General features: G+C 45.5%; 1 protein-coding gene across 5 annotated transcripts in view; it reads left to right on the forward strand.

The window, feature by feature from the left end:
• Window positions 1-18,038, forward strand: part of PIEZO1 (piezo type mechanosensitive ion channel component 1 (Er blood group)) — a 345,137-nt gene that overhangs the window by 252,674 nt on the left and 74,425 nt on the right. For all 5 annotated transcript variants that reach the window (XM_068260853.1, XM_068260854.1, XM_068260855.1 and 2 more), the window contains 7 exons: window positions 786-1,046; window positions 2,929-3,040; window positions 3,118-3,296; window positions 5,410-5,558; window positions 6,447-6,623; window positions 10,268-10,359; window positions 17,954-18,036. In XM_068260853.1, coding sequence (XP_068116954.1) covers window positions 786-1,046; window positions 2,929-3,040; window positions 3,118-3,296; window positions 5,410-5,558; window positions 6,447-6,623; window positions 10,268-10,359; window positions 17,954-18,036 — 1,053 coding nt within the window. The remainder of the gene's footprint in view (window positions 1-785; window positions 1,047-2,928; window positions 3,041-3,117; window positions 3,297-5,409; window positions 5,559-6,446; window positions 6,624-10,267; window positions 10,360-17,953; window positions 18,037-18,038) is intronic.

An 18,038-nucleotide genomic window follows, 5' to 3' on the forward strand; every position in this document is an offset into this window, starting at 1 on the left:
CCTGATTAGTTTTAAGGCATAGACCTTATATCAGGTACTGTTTGATCATGGTTTGAAGAGAACTCTTTAATGATTATAACTATAAATCTTCCATTGAGAAATCGCAAAAATATAAGAGGTATAAACCAGTACTTTTGTGAGTTAATAGGTAAATAACCTGTGGTTTCCCTTTATCCCACCGCCCCATCACCATACAACCCCATGCATCCTAGGTTAAGTGGAGTCATGGCCATGAGGGCCCATTGCACATCTTCCTCCCACCCACTGGACCGAACCACCACCCACTCGCGGGGCCTTAGCAACGGGGGACAATCCAGAACTGCCACATCCTAGCCATCCCATCAATTATCGAATTACAGGGGATCGTCCCAAGACGTGCTAAATTATAATTGTTAAAGATACTATAATACCCAACCCGGGTGCCACCCTCTATTCCTGAACCTCGAGTCTAGCCTTTAGTAGAGTATAAATATATGGGAGGTTCCCCCATTGCTGATTCCTCTCAAATCTCTACGTGTCGGGAATAGTCCGACTTGTCACAAGTATCCCTCCTCCTCAGTCCAAAACCAATCATCCTTCCGATATGTCTACAAGAGGGGAGTTTCCCCTAATGTTTCCCCAGATCGCTCTTATTCTATATTGGTTTTATGTCGTTTCTAATATGGCGGTAGTTGATCTTTCAGATAAGATTTCCATTCCACAATATGGCGGCAGCCCAGAATCTTCCAGTTTTTGGCGATTATTATTAGGAAGTGTCTGACTCTTGTGTGACTTGTGTCTTGCAGGTGTGGAGCATCACCTATCATAGTTGGTTGACCTTCGTGCTTCTGCTCTGGGCCTGCTTGATCTGGATGGTGAGAAACAAGCGCCAGTTTGCCATGCTGTGTTCCCCCTTCATCCTCCTTTATGCAGTGACTCTGTGCAGCTTACAATATGTCTGGAGCATGGACCTGAAGAACGAGCTGCCTACACAACTTGGCTTTATGAGGCTCTCCCAGCTGGGTCTCCAGCGAGCCCCTTATCCCTGCCTCAACCTTGGCGCTATGGTAAGTTCATTATTCACCCTAACCTCAGTGCTGCTTTGGGACTGATGTTACTCTGCAAGAAGTCTAGGTTGGTGTTGGCTGGACTGTGACCGGACGGTGAAGAAAGGTCACTGCAGAAGTGTCAGCTTTGTTCCGTTAGTAAAGCATTGTCCTTTGGTGCCCAACACCCTGATTTCTGCATTCAACTGAATGGAAATGTGGACAGGATAAAAACGACAGAGGTGCTGAAATAAGTAAGGCAGAACCACACGCATCATCTACCTGTACCGGCATTACGCATTTAGCTGTGGAATCTCCACTTTGTTCACCTCGGCACAGATTACGTCGGATTAATACACTTTTCATTGGTTGCAGTGTTGGTGTTCTTATGCAGGTATTTTTGGGGCGTCCATCTAAAAATGGCACAGGGAGAAAAATTGTGCACAGTTCTGCCAATAAATGTATCATAAAACTCTATTTACCGTTTTAATGTAAATACATTAAACCGCTAAATAGCGTTTTATGATACATTTATTGCAGAACAGTGCGCCATTAAAAAATGCAGGGGGGCTAGTACAGGCAGCGGGGTCACTGGAGGGAATGGGCATCTGGGGAGGATGTGCGCAATATGCATAAATTATCTTGTCCCGGCTGGCGATCACGCCTTCCCTCCGCTCCTTCACTTCCTAGTTTGTTTGCTGTAGTCTTGCAGCCAGCCAATCGCCATGTGGGTTTCAGTCCTCGCATGGTGATTGGCTGGCTGCAGGACTACAGCAAACTAACGGAAGGAGCGATCGTTATATAATGTAAGTCTATGCGGCGCCATTATCATTCCCCTGGCGCTGTGCGCCATTATTACCTGTCACGATTTTTGGGAGCTTTATAAAAACACAGACCGATAAATGCAGGTCATTCATGAATACTTCAAAATTACCAAATCATTGGTCACAGCTCAGCCCTTAGATAAATCAGTCTGCCCTGCTAGTCTGTGCTCCCATTTTTAGAGTTTTGTGTGACATAAGCAAATTTGCTTTTAACCCTCCCTTTTTTGTTTTGTTCTAATACACGCAAAGGGAATAAACGTGTATAGCAAAACGTGTTGCTGCAATACTGTTCTGTGAGAAATACTTGATTTTCTGGAAAAATTTCTGAGGTGCCAACAATTTCGGCAATGACTGTATATTTTGTATCCACCCTTCTTAGTCATAGGATAAGATACTTTTCCCCTTCCCCTCCAAGACTCCCTTTGGCTCCCTAAAACCCCAGCTCCTAACACATGGTATGCATACCCCAGGGAGTACTGCGGAGGGGTAAATATATCATTGCTTGTTGGGGGAGGGGGTGTCAGGAAAGCCAGCGCTGAATTCCCCGCAGCTACAGGGGACGGGGAAGCCTCATTGGGACCCTGAGGCTTCCCCCTCTCGAGGTAAGTACCCCCAGGTTCTCTTTAAAGCGAGCTCGAGACGAGAGTTCTATAGAGGCTGTCATATTTATTTCCTTTTAAGCAACACCAGATGCCTGACTGTCCTGCGGTTCCTCTGCCTTTAATACTTCCAGCTGTAGACCCTGAACAAGCATGCAGCATAACAGATGTTTTTGACATTGTTAGATCTGACAAGATTAGCTGCATGCTTGTTTCTGGTGTACTTCAGACACCACTGCAGCCAAATAGGCCAGCAGGGCTGCCAGGCAACTGGTAATATGGCAGCCTCCATATTCTTCTCACTTCAGATTCACTTTAAGAGGTGTCACTTTTATTGTCTTAAAATAATATCAATTGTTGGCTGAAGTTCACTTTAGTGCTTCTGCTTTACAAAGTAATGGTCTGGTTCTGTTTAGACAATAATTGCTGCATTTTTGCTCTGCACAATTAATGTAACGGGTACTTTTCTGCCTCCTCCAGCTTCTTTACACACTGACATTTTGGCTGCTGCTCCATCAGTTCGTCACTGAGCAGCTTCGGAGGGTTAAGAGAGTGGCGTCTCCTCTGGAGCAGGTGATGGTTCCAGAATCTGGTGAGTATGGTGCACACCGTTATACCTCTTGCAGAATGGGACGCTGATATAGTGGAGACCATTATCTGTTGTTGCAGGTCAGCCTTCTGAGAGGAATCTGCTGAAGTGTTTCGGGGAGCAAGTGATGGCTTTCTACGCCAAATACTGGATCTATGTGTGCGGTGGGATGTTCATAGTGGTCAGCTTTGCAGGCAGCCTGGTGGTATATAAGATTGTCTATATGTTCCTTTTCCTCCTCTGCCTGGTCATTTTCCAGGTGAGTCCAGACATACGGCATCTCAAGCCTCCAATGTTTATGTAAGCATCACATAACTTGTGCCCTCCCCTCAGAGGCCCCTTCTCCCATTATAATTGGTAGCCAAAGGTGCTCCGACCCCAAAAAGGTAGTCCTCCAGTATAGGTACGTAGCCAAAGGTGCACACCCCCCGCTCCTCAGCATAGGTAGCCAGCCCAAGTATAGGTAGCCAAAGGTGTAAGGATATGTAGCGTCCCTGGCCCCAACACTCCCAGACATGCAGATCGGCAGCAACCTGAAAAGAGGAGAGCGGCGTGTAGTAACCCTGCGGCACACTACAAATGCAAGAAATGTATTTCTCCCCTCTTCCTTCCGTTCACATTGTCGCTGATCTGAGGTCTGTGTGTGAATGACGGGTATGAAGGGACGTCCGTACAAGACACAGGGCCCTGCTATGGGTGAGGTTCTAAGCGGCTGCTTGGTTCACCTGGACATAATACACAGAAACCCTTTCTGCTTTCATCCATTTAGCCCCCTTGCACAATGGTCATGTTATGTCACACAATGGTACCCTCCCCCGCCGCAGCTCATTGTAGTGATGAACTTCCTGCCCAGCAGGGTTTATGTCACTGAGCGGGGGCAGGCATATGCATATGACACCTGTCATATGTGGCGCATGGTCTTATGAGCTGGATTTGTGCAGTGATGTGCCGGCAGACTCCCCTGCCACATGATCACCGCACCTTTCAGCTGTGCAACTAGCCTTAATGTCATCTGCTTTGACATTTAAAGCAAAGTTTCTTTTGTTTTGTTTTTTACACGAGGGGAGGGGGTATACATGAGGGAAATTAAGACATTTGAAGGATTCTGCTAGTAAGGAATTTCTTATGAACCCTTTATACATAAATATGGTGTTTCTGTTGACTCCAAAAAGAATGATGTAAAATTAGTTACAGACTCATTATTTTAGCCTAATTTGAACATTTCTGATATCTGTGCAGAAACACTCCTTTCATTTACAGTTATTCGAAGTGGGTTGATATATGTGCATGGTGCGCAGCTGCAGCAGTTCTGATTTTACTCCGCACATCTCCTCCAGCCTGGGTTGTGCTCCAGTGATAAAATGTCCTAGTTCTAACGAAAAGCTGATTTGCTGCCTATGTAGTTGTTTTATTGTTTGCTTTAAGAAAATAACTGAAAACACACTATGGGCCAACCATTTGCTCTGTTAGCCCATAACCTGGAGTGTCATGCTTTCACTCCTTGTGTGTTTGCCAGTCCTTTGTGTGCCATCTCCTGTTCTTTCCTTTTTCTTGAAGTTGGCCACAGGACTGATGAACATGCTGGTCACTTGGCATCCACTGACTCTATCTGTATGGACAGGCCCAGTAGCCTATAGGCACAGATGTCCTGGCACCTTAAACTTTGCCCTGCATGAGCCCACAAACCCCCACCAAACTGTGCCGGCTGTCCTTCTCCCTTACTTCTTTTGCCCGTCACAGGCAGCTACAGGTGCCCCTTAGGTAGCCAGAAGTACCCTCAATATTAAGTAGCTAGAGGTGCCCTTGACTGAAGCGAGATCTGGTGAGTGGAATGCTGAGAGCTGTATGAGTAACCTCTTATTTACACCTTCAACAGGACTCTGCATAGGGAGGAGGTAGAAATGCACTGGGGAGGGGAGTGAGCCACCTTTCCATCAGGCGCCTGTAGGTACGTGCCTAAGGATCCTTAGGCCCTGTTCACACTGTCCATTCGCGGATCGGAACGGCTCCTAACTGATGCGAATGGATCCAATGTTAACCTTTGGATCCATTCACATCTGTCCGTTCAAGCGGATCCGTTCCACACGATCGGCTGAACAGACTGCAACTTTGGTTCTGCAGTAATTTTTCTGGACCGTTGAGCCCAGCAGAATGGAAGCAGACTCAGAAGCGGAAACAAATCCAACAGAGTGAAAACTGGTCCAATCGACCGGTGATCAGATCTGTTTTTATGGATCCATTTGACGCTTAATTGTAAGGTGTGTCATTGTTGATTATCTTTAGTAACCAATCTCGCTTACTGAGAGATGGTGAAAGAATTGCAGTATTTTTAAGCCATTTTCCTGATCACTTGCTTTTGACTCTTGTTTCAGGTATATTATGCACTTTGGCGAAAGCTTCTGACCTTTTTCTGGTGGTTGGTGGTGGCTTACACAATGTTGGTCCTTATTGCCATCTACACCTTTCAGTTTGAGGACTTCCCCATGTACTGGAAAAACCTGACATCACTAACTGATGAGCAGTAAGTGTGGAGGGTGGAATATGCCTATATTTTCTTTTATGAAACCGATGATCTAGGTTCAGATCTGATAGCTTGGGTGGACTGTATAGTCGTCACTTGGCACACATTGTATACCTCATGCCAGTACATGAATTGGGAGTTATGGTAAACATAGCAAGCCTCTGTTCTGTCTTCTGCTGGATTTCTGCCACCAGTTTTGCCTAAACCAGCAGATCTCTGAGGTCCACCAAATTGGACACTTGTGACTGCTTGCTCCACCCCAAATAATGTGAACTGGTAAAAGGGTCCCCCCACCAGTTCCACTCCCTTGCTTACTATCATTTTCATGTACAATCTCATAGTGGGGCCTTCCTTCGGTGCAGCATTGTGATAGAGCAAGAATCCTAAAAGACTGTTCACCACAAAACTCACCAGAAGTTGTGTAAAGGTGGTCCCCTTCCATTTAGATGTTATAAAGAGACCACAGAGCAAGTGCCCTGCAAGTACTTTTAAGTATGCTCAAACACATCTGAGGAGTTGCCTTGGACCTCCCAGCCAAAGCATGTACCCATAAGTGGGCCAAGTGATGACTAGGTGCAGTATGGGTCATTGCTGAGCCAGGTGGCAGGTCCTATGCTACAGGAACATAATATTAGAGAAGCCATATTATTCATGTGCATGTGGTAGACATGATAGGGACTCATAAAGACATTTTGTGAGGCTGCAGACCTTAATACTGTAATATACAAAATCTAAAGTCCTCATTCCTCATAAGAACAAAAAGTCTATTGGTTGCTGCCACCAAATTCTTGCTTTTCAATGATGGAAAAGTGATTGCATGTTATAGGTACTACAGTGATGCTATATTCTCCATGATTTGGCTCATATTGTCTTAACTCTTGTCTTTAGGTTGGGTGCTATAGGACTGGAGAAATTCAGTGTATCAGAACTCTTTACTAGTATCCTTATTCCTGGCTTCTTCCTCTTGGCTTGCATCCTCCAGCTCCATTACTTCCACCGACCTTTCATGTCCATCACCGACCTGGCAAGAGCATCATCTCTGTGCAAGATCGAAAGCAAGGACAGGTGAATACTAGCTGAGCATGATGAAGGGTCCCACAAACCACGAAACACAAAAATGTATAAAGTGTTGGCTGCGTTTCTGTATATAGTGTTCATATATCGTTCTGTACCTCGGACTGCTATTGCAAGAAAGTCAATTGTAAACTCACAGGAACCAGAGACAAAGAAATGTTACTGAGATAGTATAAATGTGTTAAAGATCTCAGAACTAGATCATTTTGTTTTCGAAAAATGTCTTATAGAAACTGACTGCTATATATTGGCTCCTAGTATTTTACCCCCTTGCCGTTATGATTCTTTCTGGTTTTTAGGGTCTAGAAGCGGTGCAATTTCTTTGCACCCTTGCAGACCCTAAAACGTGGAAAAAATTATGCTGTCGGGGAGATCTGCAGCAGTTCAACAATGACTCACCTCCCTGGCTCCAGTGCTGCAGTTTTACCTCCATCCCCGGGGTGGCACTGCAACTCTAAAGTGAGATTGCCGACTGTCGTCATGACGACAGTCGGCGATCTCACCCGGAGGAAGCAGAGCCTCGGAGGAGCGGAAGAAGAAGGGCAGCTGACGTTGGGATCCCCTGTGAGGTATGTAATAATGCCCACTGCGCGCATTGCTCTGCACACAGCTTCCGGTGGCTACCCTGAGCAGAGGCCGGGATTACCGCTCAGAGCTAAGGCTTTCCGCTCAGACCCTAGCTCGGCATTACAGCCAAGGAGGTTAAAGGGAACCAGAGATGAAGCACCCTCATGTATTTTACCATATATATCTAATGGGAACATGACAGTAAAGTCTACCCTGCTCTCTGTTTCATTCTTCTCTGCTAAATCTGCCTGTTATCAGCCCTGATAAGCATCCCAGACTGAGCAATTCAGTCTAGCTTTCACCCGAATGATTATATCTGAGTCAGTCTTCTGTGATGTCTTTTCAAACCCAAGCCTGCCCCCTTGTGGCTCTGCTTTGCTGCTTCGAGGATAAATAGCAGGAAATCAAAGCCACAAGGGGGCAGACTTGTGCTTGAAAAGACATCACAGAAGACTGACTCAGCTATAATCATTCCAGGCAAAGCTAGACTGAATGTTCAGTCGGGTATTCTTATCAGGGCTGATAACAGGCAGATTTAGCAGAGAAGAATGAAACCACGAGCAGAGCCGGTGTTTACGGTCATGTTCCCATTGATATATATATGGTAAAATACATGAGGGTGCTTCGTCTCTGGTTCTCTTTAAAATCGTCTCCCCCCCCCAGCGCGGAGCCAGGTATAGGTGCATGCAGTATAGGCTTGTCAGGTATAGGGGTGCCCACAGTATCGGTTAGCCAGGTATAGGTACCGTTGCAACGTTGATAACAGTGCCCCCCATGATGACATGTGGTTACATCATCACAGGGGGCTCTCTTACCAACGCAACAGACGCCTGGGAGGAAGGAGCGCTACACCTGCACGCTCTCCCCCGCCACTGCCCCCCCACCTGCAGCTTCGCCCAGCTTTCAGGGCAGTTGCACTGTCTGCACAGGCTTGGAAACGGGCCTGGAGATAGCCCACTGCAACCTAAAGCTTTCATCTGTAGTTTCTCTAACTCTAACTGAGGTTGCTGAAGAGAAACAAGACAGCACAGGGGATCTGTGTACATATGGTAGACTCTCAACCAAAATGATCATTAACGGAGTTATCAGACAATAAAAGGTAAAATAAGGGCTACTTACCTGGGGCTTCGTCCAGCCCCAAGCTCCCAGCATGTCCCTCGCCGCAGCTCTGCCAGCAGCCGTTCGCCATCTCTGCTTTCCGGTCCGCGGTGATGATGTTAGGCTGACCTGGAGGTCGGCCTGTACTGCACCTGCGCGAGCGGCACTGTCAATCACTGACACGTGGAACAGAGCGTACTGCGCAGGCGTAGAACTACTGAAGGCCACAGCTTTGCGACCAGGAGGCTTATGTGTATCACTGGAGCCCAATGCTGCAGCCTTACTTTGGGCTCAGCCACACTATAAGCCTCAAGCTTGTGAGGATCTCATCAATCTCCCCCCCCCCCCCCCCCCCAGGGCCAGTTCTAGAAAGGCACATATGAGGGGGCAGTCTGAATTGTGAAGGGGGCATCATCTTTGAGCACATTTTTTTCAGTAACTCTAGTGCAGAAACGTGCCGTGGCGTAAATGGGTGTGCGCATGACTTCATGTGGGCAGGGCTAACTGTAATGTAACGCGTAACAGTGAGGCGGCACTGCTAGAACCATTACTTCTGACACATGAAATGCAAGAATCATTACCTAGGACACATGAAATGCAAAAACTATTACCTCTGACACCATAAAATAATTGTAATGTGGCAATCTTTCACCATAAAATAATCGTAACAGCAATGTTTCACTAGAAAATAATCATAATGTGGGCAGCATTTCACCAAAAACTAATGAACCCCTGTAAAAAAAAAAAAAAAAAGAAAGGCATTTACTCACCTGCAGAAGACTCTTCTTCCTGGGCGAAGCTCCCCCTGACAATCTTCCTGTAGCGGTGCAGCCAGCCTGCGAAAGTCCCGCGCTGACAGGCAGATAGCAAGATAGCAAGGCTAGGGGAATATGGCGCTCGAAGCCCTCTTCCCGTAGCCCTGCTCTGCCTGCCGGAAGACTATGCAGGCTGGAGCGATCTGGTGAGCTGCGGGGATGAACTGGCGCTGCGTCTATTAGACGTCGCGGCCAGTTCACCATGGTACCACAGTCTGGTGGGGGAAGGTGGCCACGTCCCCTGCCCCTGTTACACTGTCCTCTGCTGCTCCTCCCTGCCGCTCTGCCCAATTGCAAGACCTTTATTTGAGGGGGCACTGCCCTCTTTCACTCCACGCTAGAGCTGGCCCCGTCTCTACCCCCCGATTTGGAATGGTCACACAGCACCCAAAAATTTTAACCCTCAGTATAGGTAGGTATAGGGTAGCCAGGTATAGTTGCCCCCAGTATAGGTAGCCAATATTGTTGCCCTCTGTATCGGTAGCCACTATAGGTAGTTAGTATAGTTGCCCCACATTATAGGTAGCTAGTATACAGTAGTTGCCCCCAGTATAGGTAGGATAGTTGCCCCCAGTATAGGTAGCTAGTATTGTATCCCCAGTATAGGTACTTCCTGTATATCGCCGCTACAGGGAGTTGCTGTCCTGTGTTTCCTCATCACAGCAGCGCTGTGACCCACGCTGATCTGAGGTCTATGACAGACGGAGGTGAGGGGGTCGGGGACTCTCCTAGAGGAAGCGGCTGCCGGTTCAGAAGGTGAGACAAGGTCGGGATGCCACTCCAGGGCCCATGCCGCCTGAAGAACCTGTTTCACCTGGTCCTTGGGCCACTCACCTCTGAACAGAGATCATTACAAACCGTAGTTAGTTTACTATCCATGTAGGCAACGAGTAACTGCTTACACTGGAGGTGACATCAGTGTTATCAAATGAGGTTTAAAACAGAAATGCAAGTATTCTGCATTATTGATCAGGGCTGCCTATTAACCCCCTTCCAATCCTTTTACTTTATCAGCCACCATTTTATACTATGCCAGACTGTAGTTCTGGCATACATTGGAAGCTATGAGCTAATGTTTCTTGTCGCAAGCGTCTACTGGTAAATGGTGGAAATGTGAACAATGAAACCTTTTTTTACTGTACTTTTATATGCTAGTGATGAGCCTAAAGAAGATGAAGAGGACTCACATCTTGACAGTGAAGGAGAGGAAAAGGAGGAAAATGTGGAAGATCAGTCTATACACAAAGGTTAGAAGATAATAAACCAGTCTGTCTGTTTTATTGCAGCCTAGGAAGGTTGGGATCATGTCATTTATTGAAGAGTGTTCTTTAGAGCAGGCCGGGGCACACGTTGTGCCACACATGAGGGTGTTAGGGCGCGTTTCCACTTAAGCGGAAACCGCAGCGAATCCGCAGAGTTTACCCGCAGACGAATAGTGCGGGGAAACTCTGCCACAGCGTGCAATGGTAACGCCGGCCGAATCGCTACCGCTATCGATTCGGCCGGCTTTTCCATCTGAATCGGCGCAGGTGGCTGCGGATCCCATAGCCGTGCACGGCACGGCTGATGGGAATCGCCTGCTTTCCCCGCAGACCCGGAAGAGCCGGCGCGCGTCTCGCAGACGCCCACCGCTCAAGTGCAAACGCGCCCTCATTCCAGGTACACCCCATACAATTTTCTGTTAGATTTACCTGCCAGATAGATTTTTCCCAACATGTTGGAAAAAAATATACCTGGCAGGAATATCTAACAGAAAATTGTATGGTGTCAGTTACTCGGTCACAGTCCTAGTCTGCCTCAGCCACCATAAGCACACATTGTCACTCACCACGCTGGAGATTAATAAAGCCTAATCTAAAGTCTTGCCCTCAAATGTCCATGGTGGTGGGCAGAGTTAGTGGATGGGATCGACACCCCAGACACTCTCAGCATGGTTTGCCTCTGGAAGCAGATTCTTCAGCGGTATCTTAATCTGTACTAATTTGCAGTAATCTCTCAATCTGACACGCCTCTGCTGTTCTGTACTCATATCCTAGTCACAATTGTAAGGTTACAACGCACATTTGCAGAATTTTTATCCTGGTACACCAGCCTGGCATCTGATAGTTTTTCTTCCATTACAGCATTAAGGGGCCGGGCCTCTATAAACATACTCCGCACTTGTGTCTCAACTCGTTCCTGAGCGAGACACGTTTTATTAAGCTGAGGTAGATAGAACTGCAGCATTTAAGTGTGTCTGATCTTCCTGACAAGCCGAGAGCTGAGAAAAGTGCCAAGTGTGGCCGATTGTCTTTACCAAATGAGGAAGAACTCATTTGTGAGGTGGCTGGCTCGCCAGAAATATCACTCACTCCAAGACACTCTAGGAAGACAATGGCTGACCTGTGTTGTGGTTTGGCTCATAGACAGGCTGTTTCTGTAATCACAGGGTGGGAAGTCTCCTCTAGTCAAAATCTCGTTGTCTCATAATTTCAGAAACTTGTTAAGACAACAAAAAACACATATGTGAGTAACTCAAAGCTGGTGCCTGACAAGCATTAAACTGTATGAAGTGCTGCTAGACTTAAAGTGTACCCCAGGCAATATGTGACATGATGAGATAAACATGTGTATGTACATTACAAAATATATTAATAACCAGGCTGTTTTACTTGTTTTATTTTGCTGCCTGAAAGAGTTAATTTTTAGGCATGGAAGTGACAGCTTCTGTCTTGTTGGTAGCTTGTCGGGAATATAGTCGGGGCCTGTACAGTCCTGGCCAAAAGTTTTGAGACTGTCAAAAATATTGGAAATTAGAAAAGTTGGTGCTTAAGTTTTTATAATAGCCATTTGCATATACTCCAGAATGTTATGAAGAGTGTTCAGATGAACTGCATAGTCCTTCTGTGCCATGAAAGGGAACCGGAAGTGAGTAAAATTATTTAAAATAAACACATGACGTAGCTGCAAATGAATATTACATACCAGTGTTCTCCCCAGAATTTATTTCCAGCCGGGTGGCATGAAAAAGTAGCCGGGTGGGGCGAAATGAGAGAATGCAGGGCCGGTGCTTCTGTGATCAACTCTGCTTACAGAATAAGAGGAGGTGAGCCGATGACAGCCGGGTACTCAGAAAAACTAGCCGGGTGGAGCACCCGGCTAAAAGAGCCTGGGGAGAACACTGCATACTAACCTCACCATCAGTTCCTCTCAGAAGCTCACCATTTTCTTCTTACAGTGAGCCCTTCCGGTTCTGACAATATTTTGTCAGAACTGAAATATACCAGTTGCTGTCAGTTATTTATCAGCAGCTGTCAGTTACAACTGAATGTGCAAGGTAATGTCCATGTTTCCCTATGGCTCAAGTGGGTGATATTACAGTTTAACAGTGTGCTGACAGGAAGCTGTTATGGGGTAATGGCCATTTTTAAAATGGAGGACGGAGAGTTACATTGATCACAGTGGACAAATGGGACGCAGTAGAGGAGAAAGGGATTGAGGAGTAGACTACACAGGAGGTAAGTATGACCTGTGTATGGTTATTTTGACTTTTTATTTTCAGTTCAGGTTCTCTTTAAAGGACCTGCTGAGATCATTTCAGTAATCGTCTTATTAACTCAGGTGAGAATGTTGACGAGCACAAGGCTGGAGATCATTATGTCAGGCTGATTGGGTTAGAATGGCAGACTTGACATGTTAAAAGAAGGGTGATGCTTGAAATCATTGATCTTCCATTGTTAACCATGGCGACCAGCAAAGAAACGTGTGCAGCCATCATTGCGTTGCATAAAAATGGCTTCACAGGCAAGGATATTGTGTCTACTAAGATTGCACCTCAGTCAACAATTTATAGGATCATTAAGAACTTCAAGAAAAGCGGTTCAATTCTTGGTAAGAAGGCTTCAGGGCATCCAAGAAAGTCCAGCAAGCTCCAGGATTGTCTCCTAAAGAGGATTCAGCTGCGGGTTCGGAGTGCAACCAGTGCAGAGGTTGCTCAGGAAATGGCAGCAGGCAGGTGTGAGCGCATCTGCACGCACAGTGAGGCAAAGACTTTTGGAAGATGGCTTGGTATCAAGAAGGGGAGCAAAAAAGCCACTTCTCTCCCAAAAAAACAACAGGGACAGATTGATCTTCTGCAGAAAGTATGGTGAATGGACTGCTGAGGACTGGATCAAAGTCATATTCTCTGACGAAGCCTCTTTCCTATTGTTTGTGGCATCTGAAAAAAGGCTTGTCAGGAGAGGAGAAGGTGAGCACTACCATCAGTCCTGTGTCATGCCAACAGTAAAGCTTCCTGAGACCATTCATGTGTGGAGTTGCTTCTCATCCAAGGGAGTGGGCTCACTCACAATTTTGCCAAAAAACACAGCCATGAATAAAGAATGGTACCAAAACACCCTCCAACAGCAACTTCTTCCAAGAATCCAACAATAGTTTGGTGAAGAACAGTGCATTTTCCAGCACGGTGGAGCACCGTGCCATAAGGCAAAAGTGATAACTAAGTGACTCGGGGACCAAAACGTTGAAATTTTGGGTCCATGGCCTGGAAACTCCCCAGATCTTAATCCCATTGAGAACTTGTGGTCATTCCTCAAGAGGCAGGTGGACAAACAAAAAACAACTAATTCTGAGAAACTCAAAGAAGTGATTATGAAAGAATGTGTTGCTGTCAGAATTTGGCCCAGAAGTTGATTATTGAGAGCATGCCCAGTCGAATTGCAGAGGTCCTGAAAAAGAAGGGCCAACACTGCAAATACTGACTCTTTGCATAGATCTCATGTTATTGTCAATAAAAGCCTTTGAAACGTATGAAGTGCTTATAATTATATTTCAGTACATCACATAACAACTAAAACAAAGATCTAAAAGCAGTTTAGCAGCAAACTTTGCGAAAACTAATATTTTTGACAGTCTCAAAACCCTTGGCCAGGACTGTACACACTGTTGCGCTTGCGCTGCACTTTTAAAATCACATGCGTTTTTTTAAAAGGTCTTTTTGAAAAATCATGAAAATGTTGGAGACCTGTACACACTGGTGCAATGCGATTTTTCTATTTTCATGAAGGCTTTGTGATTTAAAAATCGCATGCAATTTTATAAATTCAACGCAAACGCAACAGTGTGTACAGACCCTAAACCTCACTGATAAGCACATTACAGCCGTAAAAGTTTTCCTGGCAGAATGCAACATCTGAGGTCAGGGGGCAATAGAAAAAGGTCAATAGTTCATGTATTTTCACTCTGGGACACTTAATAGGCTGCCATTGAGCAGAAACAACAAAACTTTCAATCTATTTTGTAAATGTTTAACTGTAACATAAAACCATGGTATATCTTTAAAAAAAAAAAAAAGAATTTTTATGAGTAGGAGAATAAATAGAATTGTTTATCTCATCAATTTATTTTCACCTCCGGTTCACTTTAACATCTACAGATTCCCACTTCCTTCCTAATTTACTAACTTACCTCCTAAATAAGGTGAATGGAACAAACCTGAGTGTATCAGAATAATTTCCCAAGTGTCTTCACTCCTTCCCGATATTCAAGATTACTCAGCTTCTCCCCATTTTTTTCTTATTTAGCCCCCCCATTTTAAAAGCACATCTTTGGTAGTGCTTCTTCAATCCCCTGCAAATTGGTTTACAAAACTACCTTATGAGCTTGGCTAAAGCTCATGATTCCAGAAATCTGGGCACTTAGTGGTGAAAAGTCCTCTCTCCCATGCCTGATTCCCTTTATTCTTGAGTATTAACAGTTTACTTGTTTCTGATGTCCAAATACATTTACTAAAGAACAATGAATTATTGAAAGAAAAAGTTTAGCAATACGCATAGAACCCAAGTGAAAAAGTAACACCCCCCCCCCCCCCCCCCAATCACTCAATGAAATAACTAAATTGTAAAAATTATTTTCATGTTGGTGCATGAATTTAGACTAACCACAGCCTAGACCAGGCATGGGCAAACTTGGCCCTCCAGCTGTTAAGGAACTACAAGTCCCACAATGCATTTGCCTTTATGAATCATGACTGTGGCTGTAAGACTCCTGCAATGCATTGTGGGACTTGTAGTTCCTTAACAGCTGGAGGGCCAAGTTTGTCCATGCCTGGCCTAGACTGATTGCTGCCAGGCCTATTGAATTTAAGCCTCACTTCAATAGAACCATTCTAGCTGTGGGAAGTGGTCTGAAACACCTGCCTCAGTCAAAAGACATTCTATAAAACGTGACAAAGTAACTGAAACTTATTGGTTAGGAGACGCTGACACTTTAACGAACAAACATGGCAACCATCTATCCCAACCGAGAAAGATTTAAAACATTGGGAATCTTGCTCAGCAAGCATAGTATACTCATCCGGGATACGATGAAACCAGAGGTATTACGGGAATGTGAGGCCACCTCTTCTATTACATGCCCAAATAAACTTGGACTACACAACATTGCGCACTTAAACCGGTAACCATATACAATCATTTCCGAAGCTCCAAGTCACTCCACTCTGCCATGTGCCCAGACAACATATGCTCAGGCCTTAGAACTGTGCAGTGCTCTCTCTGCTCCATGTATGATGGAAACCACTGCTTAACAACCTAGAGCACAATATGGGAGGTGGTGCCCAGAGGTAGTATGCAATTGGTTAATAGGCCACAGGTTCTCCAAGTCCATGGGTGCAGCTACATTAGACACTGTACTGTAGACCTGGCGGGTCTTGAAAAACGTGTCGTCTATTCCTGTGTCCAATAAAAATATTTTTAAATCTCCTATCTGAGGTAAGAGGTTTCATTATCCACTTACCCATTACATGCTGCATTGAAGCGCCTCCTCCCATTTTGTGGACAGTACAAAATGCGCCCCCCTCCCGAGGCCTTTTCACTAGCCCCAAAACACAAAATGTATAACTTATAGATGTGGCCCTTTAAATATCAGAGGCCCACATATAGAATAGCCGTGTTGGCACCACCCATCCACATACTGTAGAAGCGAGCGAGCAGTCATTTGCTGGCATCCAATTCTGCATCAGGTGACACTGCTGTCCAACTGGATGGCGGGTTGTCACCTGGATATGCTTCACCAGTGCACAAAGACGCTCTTCGGGCGTGCATGACTCAATGGCTGCTGCTGGGAGTTCTTCTCCGGGCATGATTGGGGGAAATCAATACCTAAATTAAATAGAATGTTTTTCAACATCATTTTATGTATGTTCTGGCCCCCCAGCAGTCTGAAGTATGTTGACCCGGCCCATGACCGAAAAGTTTGGGGACCCCTGGCCTAAAGGCTCATCTAAATTTACCTCCAAGTTTTCTTGATGCATCGGAGGAAATTATAAGAATGCAGTCTACAGAGTCATCCCCATGGAGTCTTCTTAGATCCAGTGTTATGTTCATACCACTGAATCTGTTACAGCCTTCTGATGAGAGCAACCCCCAGTTTCTAGGTGTGGTGAAGCAAAGTGGCCAATTATAGATACTGGTTAGAAAGGAAGGTGATCACGCCACTGCGCTTACCTTACCAGGTTTCTCCAGTCCTGGAAATAAATGGCTCAGGACCAGGGCAGATATTTATAAAGGCCACAAACACTTGATGCTTTCTTAAAGAGACACTGAAGCGGAAAAAAATATATATGATATAATGAATTGGTTGTGTACTATGAATAATTTACTAGAAGTTTAGCAGCAAAGAAAATATTCTCATATTTTTATTTTCAGGTATATAGTGTTTTTTCTAACATTGCATCATTCTATAATATGTGCAGATTACACAACACTTAGCATTCAAAATGATTCTTTCAGAGCAGTCTGTGAACTAATGACCTCTCCTCTAGCAGAGGAAAAGTAAATAGTTGAATAACACTTGAGATAATAAAAGCCAAATAACAGCCCTCTCCAGGACTTTGAAAGTTGCAGAGCTTAATTGCTTTTTTGCATAGAGATAACTGGAGTTTCTTAAAGCTGGCCATACACTGGCCTGATTTGCGCCCGTTTCGACAGCAGATTCGATCACTGGGATCGAATCTGCTGCCAATCGTTCACGCTACACGCCGAATTTCGATCCATTTCGTCCGATCCCGTCGATCGTGCCGTGCGGAAAATAACCGTCGATCGCCCGCGGGTAAAGAGCGCATCGCTAGCGGCGTTCGAGTGCCCGACGACCGACGCAATAGAGCCCGCATACATTACCTGCTCCGCCGCCGCAACTCCAGTTTCTCGGTCACCGCTGCTCTGTCTGTGCTCTGGTCTCCAGGTCCGGCATGCCTCACTTCTTCTAGACCGGCAGGAAGTTTAAACAGTAGAGCGCCCTCTACTGTTTAAACTTCCTGCCGGGCTAGAAGAAGTGAGGCATGCCGGACCTGGAGACCAGAGCGCAGACAGAGCAGCGGTGACCGGGAGACTGGAGTCGCGCCGGCGGAGCAGGTAATGTATGCGGGCGGGCAGGGGCAGCAGCAGCACCACCACCACAACAGATTGTGAACGGTTTCAGACTGAAATCGGTTCACAATCTGTTTGCTGTAAAGGTAGCCATATGATCCCTCTCTGATCAGATTCGATCAGAGAGGGATCTATCTGTTGGTCGAATCTGATGGCAAATCGACCAGTGTATGGCCACCTTAACTCTTCCTGTACTGGAAACAATTAGACTGATGTATCTGATCTTAATGTTTTATTTCTTAGCTGTACTACACATACAAATCATAATATCATCATTTTTTTTTTTTGCTTCAGTGTCTCTTTAATGTTGATAGAGAAATGTGACAGAAGATTTGCTTAGTCTGCACAATTGCTGTTTGAGATTTGTGTCGTTGTCTCCATTAGAAAATGCTTCTCTTTCAGTCCTCTCCTAACCGCTCTTTGTTTCTTGACACAGAAGGTCTCAGTAAATGGGATTTGGTTGCTCAGCGCCTCACTGTCCTCTTCTACAAGTTTGCTGAGCTTCTGCATACGGTGCAGGT

This window comes from Hyperolius riggenbachi, chromosome 11 (genome assembly GCF_040937935.1).
Source record: "Hyperolius riggenbachi isolate aHypRig1 chromosome 11, aHypRig1.pri, whole genome shotgun sequence".
NCBI classification, from domain to species: Eukaryota; Metazoa; Chordata; class Amphibia; order Anura; family Hyperoliidae; genus Hyperolius; species Hyperolius riggenbachi.